General features: G+C 49.1%; 1 protein-coding gene across 1 annotated transcript in view; it reads left to right on the top strand.

Moving 5' to 3' along the window:
* Positions 1-3587: 3587 nt before the first annotated feature.
* Positions 3588-7492, top strand: part of MAP6 (microtubule associated protein 6) — a 41564-nt gene continuing 37659 nt past the window's right edge. The window contains exon 1 of the mRNA XM_068180686.1: positions 3588-4375. Within this exon, the coding sequence (XP_068036787.1) occupies positions 3651-4375 (725 nt within the window). The 5' untranslated portion in view covers positions 3588-3650. The remainder of the gene's footprint in view (positions 4376-7492) is intronic.

Below are 7492 nucleotides of genomic sequence, written 5' to 3'. Positions count from 1 at the left end.
CATCTGAAGACAGAGTGGACCAAGGCCCAAAACTGAAGATAATGATAAAAATGGACCAAAACCACAACCAAGGAATATGCATGCTCTAAAATGGTGGACCCAAGGAGGGGCCATGTAAAAATATGTAAACTAGTTTGGGAAAAACATAAGGTCTATGAATATGCAACAGTCTGATGTAAGGGAAAATGTATTTAAGGGTTATCTCCAAAGAGAACAGTGTTGTTTTGGATGAGTGCCAAGATGCACCTGGCCGTAATAACCTTTGCTCTATGGTCCTTGTCTCCTATTGTCCTTTATTAAACTTTTTTAATTTTCACAGGAGAGTGAACGTGTTTTTCACAGACATGATTAGTGGTGGCCTTGGCAGTGCTAATGGAATGGTTGGACTCAGTGATCTTAGGGGACTTTTCCAACCTTAATAATTCTGTGATTCTGTTTCAAAGCCCAGCCTAAGCAGAGATGAGCACATCTATCATGGATGTACAGGAGTACACTGCACATTTACACAGGTAAATTGTTGCCCCAGAACACTATGGCTTGGGTCCCAACTTGGGAAATACTGAGGAGCTTCCTAAATCTTTAATTGCAATTCTCACTTTTAATTACACTGGATGTAATAGCAGGAATTGTATAGTTCTGAAAGAAAAAGTAATGTCTGTGTAAAAACACTTCTAGTTGATATTTATTTATTCTCTTTCCAAAGGTGGCTTATTGAGCCATCCATCCCCAGCACTGAGTGCTCTAATACCATCCATAAAATGAGTTTCCACAATTTGCCTACAGGTAAGAATGAAATTAAGCCATTCCAGGCAAAGACAAGCGAAGAAGAAAACCAAACCCAAGCCCAAAATCCTCAGGGTCTAAGAATCAATAAGGGAATACAAAGCATTATAGTAGAGAAACAATCCCCACAGGGATAATCCTGCTTTTCACTGCACTCCCAGCAGCTGCAGTCACTGATGAGTGGGAATTGCTTTTTCTCTTTGTAATTCAGCATTTGGGTGTGTGAATTTCACTGGTTTTATTTGCATTCTGCTCCCAGTGGAAATGCTGGCAGTGCCGCAAGGCTGACAAAGACTGGAGGGCTTCAAGCGTGGATGTGATTTGGGTGCAAATGGACTTTATTGGAACCAGGGAATAAAGATAAAAATGCAGAGAAGAATGGAGGGGTTGAGGGAGTGATGGAGGGACAGTGGGAGAATGGGATGGAGGAATGGAGGTATGAAGGGATGGAGAGAGAGGAATGGAGGGATGAATGAAAAAATGGAGGTATGGAGTAATAGAGTGATGGAGGAATGAAGTGATGGAGAAACAGGAGGAGGAATGGAATGAGGGAGGGACTGATGGCAGAAGCAGAGGGATGGTGGAAGGGTTGGAGGGCTGGCATGATGGATGGGGTGAAGGTGGAGGCAAGGCTAGAAATGAGGGTGGGATTTGGGGCTGTGAATCCACCCTGGGAATCAGATTTCAGAAGAAGCCATCAGCAGGAGATGGCTGGGGGGTATTTTGGTTTGGGTTTGCAACTGCAAAAGAGGCAAAAGGAAATAATAAAATGTGTAGGTGTAGGGGGGTGTCTGGACATACGTGTGCACACAGATGGGCAGCTCCCATATGTGTACACATGTGAACAAGTATCTGTGCATGAGTGCATGCACGTGGGAGTACACACATGTTGTGTCTATGTCTGTCTGCACATGGGTGCATCTGTTCAAGTGTTCATATGCATGTGTGCAGCATGTGCACATTTCTGAGATTGGACATGTATGTGCATCTGTATGTATGTGCACATATGCATATGTGTGCATGCATGTGCATATAGGAATGTTCTTGTGCATACAAATGTGCATATGCATAATTTGTATGTGCAGCATGTGCACATGTGAGTGGACAAACATGTGCATGTATGTTCTTGCACATGTGAATGCAGGTGTGCATACCATTGTGCGTGTATGAGCACGGGGGTGCATTTTCACAGTTGTTCATGTGCATGCTTGTGCATGTGTGTACAGGGGTGAGTGTAGGGAAGGGAAATACAGGTTGGATATTAGGAAAAAGTATTTCATGGAAAGAGTGATAAAGTTCTGGAATGGCCTGCCCGGGGAGGTGCTGGAGTCACCATCACTGGAAGTGTTTAAAAAAAGACTAGATGGTGTTCAGTGCCATGTTTTAGTTGAGGTTTTAGGGCATGGGTTGGACTTGATGATCTTGAAGTTCTCTTCCAACCTAGTAATTCTGTGAATTCTGTGAATTCAGTGGATTCTGTGGATTCTGTGTATGTGTACAGGTTTGAGTATACGTGCATGTGTTTGGATGTGCTTGCATGTGTGTGCAGCCATTTGTTTGTACACACGTGTGCACATCTGTGTGTACAAATGTCAGTGTGCACTGCATATACACTTATATGAGAACCTGCATGTGTGAATGTAATGTGTGTGGTTTTGCATGTCCATGTGTCTGTGTGCAAATGTGTGTGTTTGTGTGTGAGTTGACATGTGTGTGCATGTGCACATATGCCTGTGCAGGTGTGTGCACACAAGTGTGTCTTGCCTGTGCATTTGCATTCCTGTGCATGAGTGTATGCAGGTGTGAGTGACCATGCATGTATGTGCACAAACACATGGGCACCTTGCACATATGTGTGCAGGTATGTGGCCAAGCATTTGTGTATCTGCACACATGCATGGGCATTTCTTGCATGTTTGTGCTCTGGTGTATGTCCATGCAGTTACATGCACACATACATGGGAATGTCTCCACATGTGTGTGCAACTGTGTGTGACTGTGCAGATGTGAGCACACAAACACATGCATCTCTTATGTATGTATGCAGGTGTGTGTGTGACCACATATGCATGTGTTTGCACACATGGGAACCTTGCACATATGTGGGGATGTGTGTGATCAATCATGCAGGTGTGTCCACACATGCATATATGTGACTTGCCCATATGTGTACAGGTGTGTGATGATGTATGTGTGCACACACAGAGAAGTGTTTGTTGGGTTTGCCTGTTTGGCATACGTGTGTGCAGGTGTGTCTGTCCAGGTGTGTATGAAGTATGCAGGTCTGTGCACACATGGGCCACATGGATGTGTCTCCACATGTGTGTGCAGGTGTGCAGCTGTGGAGATCTGTGGCAGTGCAGCTTTGTGCACACACACATGGGCTTTTTAAAATGTGTATGTGCAGGTTTCTGTGACCCTGCATGCGAGTGCACACATGAGTGCCTTGCACATGTGTGTGCAGGCCTGTGACCAAGCATGTGTGTGCACACATGTATGGGTGTGTTTCACATGTGTCTGCAAGTATGTGTGGCTGTGCAGGTCTATGCACACACATAGCCAAGTCTCACGTGTGTGTGAGCTGTGTGGCTGTGCAAGTGTGTAGCCGTGCAGGTGTGGGCACACTCATAGCCATTCTCACATGTGTGTGCAGCTGTGTAGCTGTGCCGGTGTGGGCACACTCATAGCCATATATCACACACGTGTGTAGGTGCGTGGATTTGCAGGTGTGTCACGCGTGTGCGTGCCTTGCCCGTGTGCGTGCAAAGCCCCGCCTCGCCCCGCCCTCCTGGTGCGGGGCGGAGCTCGGGGAGGAGAGCGGTGCGGGTTTCGGAGCGCGGAGCGGTCGCTCCCGGCGCGGAGCCGCCATGGCGTGGCCCTGCATCACCCGTGCCTGCTGCATCGCCCGTTTCTGGAACCAGATGGACAAGGCGGACATCGCCGTCCCCCTCGTTTTCACCAAATACTCGGAGGCCACCGAGCATCCCGCCGCCCCCGCGCCCCCGCCGCGCCCCGCGGCCCCCATCGAGACCCAGCCCGGCGGCGAGGCGGCTGCGGGGGCCGGAGGAGGTGAGCCGGCTCCCGGTCCCGCCCGGCCCGGCCCGGCCCCGCACGCCTCTCCCCCGGCCGACTCGGTCATGCGGCACGACTACAAGCCTTGGAAGGTGCAGCGGCCGGAGCCGAGCTGCAAGCCCAAGAGCGAGTACCAGCCCTCGGACACTCCCTTCGAGAAGGAGACGCAGTACCAGAAGGATTTCCGTGCCTGGCCTATCCCCAAGCGGGGCGACCATCCCTGGATCCCCAAACCGGGACCTTCCCCCGTCCTGTCCCTGGACCGCGCTCCCCCGGAGAAACCGGCTCAGGAGAAGCGGCGGAAGGTGCACCTCGCTCCCGAGAAGAAGGAGGAACACCCCGAGGTGGAGGATGAGCATCCCAAAACAGTGAGGCCCGGGGATGGGAGAGAGAAGGATCGGAAGAAGGCGGAGGAGGCGGGCGGTCAGCCGGCGGAGCCGAGCAGAGGCCGGGCGGCAGCCGATGCTGTCAACAGGCAGATCAAAGAGGAGGTGGCGGCGGGGGTCAGCTCGTCCTACAGGTGAGAAAACATATCCCCGCCCTGCCCCATCCATCTAGATTCCCAACCTGTCAGCCCCATGTCAGCTCTTTTCCAGTCCCTCTGTGCGCTTCCCTGGAGGAGCATCCCACCTTAGGAGTGAGGTTGTGAAACATTCCAGGGGGCTTGCCGATTTCCTGCCCAGGGAGTGTCCTTAAATTCCCCATCTCTCTGGGAATCGATGATGGGGCAGTAGGTATTGTGCAGGTAGCGAATACATAGACAGTTTTTGTTGGCGGTTTGCTGGGATTGGCAGAAGGTTTGAGTGTCTTTGTGTTTCCCCCCCTCCAGTGCATTCCAAAATTAAAAGACACCCACCACCTTGGATTTCCATAGGGGTAATGTTTGGGGTCACCTCCGTGGAATGTGCAGCTTGCCTCTGGTCCTTTCCAAGGACATCCCTGGCTGTCATGCTGCAGCCAACCCAAAGGACCGGCAACCTGACCACATCATCGGGGGCCCATGCACGAATGGGATGCCCCACATGCAGGAGCGTCCCAGGAAGCATCTCAGGCTGGCCCACGCTCAAGACAAAGCATCCCGGGGATGTGCCACGATGAGGGACATGCATCCTAGGCCGCTTGGGTGGGGCAGCCTTCAGATGCTGCCATGTTTTAATGCAGCACAGCAGGGGATGACACATCCTTCTGTCCCCCGCCCCACCTCTCCAACCAACTAGAAATAGATGCCCTTATTTAACTTCAGTAGTAGACCTTGTTTTGTTTGGGATTTGGAGTGTGAACCTCCTTGCAGTGACCTGCTGTTGTTGTTTCTCTTTGGGTCAAGGCGTTTGATGTGTTGGGAATGCAAACACAAAAGTGGTGGGGTGGTTGCCCTGCAGATACGTTTGCAAGGAGGATTTGCTGCAGTTGTGTTTTCCAGCACTTTCTTTGGCAGAGCCCACCACTGCTGAGACCAGGGTGGAAGTGACATAGAGCAAAGCTGTGATGACAAAAAGTGTGATTGCAGCCGTTTTGCTTTTCCCTATAGCTGTATGACTGCTGAGGTGTTTATGCCTCTGAGTGATTTATTTTTCTTCTTGGGGAGATTAGAGGTGACACCTGGCCATCAAACAGGCCATCATTCATGCAGATTTAAGGTGAAGCTGGGACTTGACTCCTCTGTCCCACTGAGCAAAGCTGACAGTCATCTGCTTTCCCCCCTCCCTAAGTGGGAAATAGTTCAAGCAGTGAGATCTTGATTTTTGCTGTCATTTGGCATCAGTTCTTAACTCTTACCAGGTAATGCTGGAGGCTCAGGTGCATCCAGGTGTGATGGTGGTGCTTGGCTGAGACACAAAAATGTGGCCAGGAATTTTTGGGGGCTCTGTTTTGCAGGGTTGGAGAGTGTTGAGAAAGGGGTCTCTGGGAGTGACACAGCCTTCATCTGCTGTGAACTGAGATTCAGCTTTTTGTCTGCTCACCTTCTAAGGTCTGGGCTCGTGCTGGAGATAGCAGGGCTAAAGCAGAAAGCTCTCCTGGAACTGGAGAGCCGATGTGTTGCTTCTCTTCTACCTTTACAAAGGATAATTGGACTTATTTGCATATTTAAATACAGATTGCTCACCTTTCTATCCCTCCAGTCTGCTTCAGCAAATTCCTAAGGCGGGGTTCCTGGGCTAGGATTCCTCCTCAAGGAAAGGGGTTAGATTATCAGGGATGCTAAACCTAAGAAGAACTAGAAGGATTCAACTTTCTTTGTGTTGCTTGTTGGCTTTCACAATATTTTAGGGCTTCTCTTTCCACTTGGGAAAGTGTTCTCCCACTTCCATGTTTTTTGCCGCATATTGCAGGAGTGTTTGCTCTGACGCTAGGACATAGAACGTAAGCATTAATGCACAAGTGATGTTTTGGCTAATTGTTCTCATTTTCTGTTCAAATTAGGCATCTTCTAAGTGTTGTTTATTGTTTGGATTATTTTTAAAAAACAAATTCTCTAAATTCTAATTACTGCCAAGAACCTGCCTGCTGACATGCTAGATGGATATTGTACATCTCCAAGGATGGAGACTCACAGCCTATTGGGGCAACCTTATGGGCCACCCAGCAGCCAAAAATTACCACCTAATGACCTCTTGCTAGAGAGGAGCAAGGATGGCTCACATGGGGCTTTTCTTCCTTGTGCATGGATGAAGGCTCCCCATCAGCAGAGAGTGGGGGGGAGATTTCCTTACAGTCCTCTGTCACTGCTGCAAATCAGTGATTCTAAGGCTGGGAAACAATTCCTTGGTGAAACCAAAGAGCAGACCAGCAGTAGTTTTTAAGCTTGCTCTGTCCTACTGGGTTTTATTTCCATGTGAGGAATACCTGAGAGCATGGGATAGAGTAGTGACTAGCCCAAGGTCATGAAGGAAGTCCGTGTTAAAGGGAAGAATTCTCCTTTTTAACCTTTGTGTACCTAGACAGATGAATCTCACAGAGACCATGTGCCTGTGACTTCCTACCAGGTCCACACAGAGGTACAGTGCAGAGGTGGTGCCTGGTGGTGATGTCCATGGAAGATGGAGGTTCTTCCCAGCCAGTGGGATGAGGGATTTATTTGTTTGTATTAGCATTTGAGCCAGAAACCTTCAGTGAGGCCAGAGGGGCAGGACTGTGGATGTCTGCCAGAGACTGCCTGTGCCCAGGGATCCTACAGAATAAACAGGATTTATTTCCAATATTTCTAGTATTTCTTTATCTTATTCATAGTATTTACATTATTTATATATTTATTAACTATAATTTATTAACTATTCAGTTATATATGGGATTTATTTATGTACTTATTCCCACTGCTCTCACTGGGTGTGCAATAGTCAAGCAAGGTTCCAGCACTGAGGGCCTTCTTGCCTCAGTTTCCCTCCCCAATACATGAGCTGCCCAAGTTTATAGGTAAGGAAGGCAGGTTATCTCCTTCACTCCCTCCCCCCGCCCTTCTCTTTGGTTCTGCTTCTTAGGGTAGCCTGTGGACCCTGAAGGACCAAGGACCAGGGAATCCTTCAGTCAGGTCAGTGACAAGCCCCATGGAAAGCTGCTGGTGGTAGATGAAGCTGTTTCTTGTTCAGTTCTGTGAGGGCTTTTTCTGTATTGGGTGAGGGGATTTCTCCTCCTGAACTTC

Source organism: Anomalospiza imberbis, chromosome 2, assembly GCF_031753505.1.
Source record: "Anomalospiza imberbis isolate Cuckoo-Finch-1a 21T00152 chromosome 2, ASM3175350v1, whole genome shotgun sequence".
Taxonomy (NCBI): domain Eukaryota; kingdom Metazoa; phylum Chordata; class Aves; order Passeriformes; family Viduidae; genus Anomalospiza; species Anomalospiza imberbis.
The sequence above is the reverse complement of the archived record's forward strand: the minus strand, read 5'-3'. Positions and strand labels throughout refer to the sequence as shown.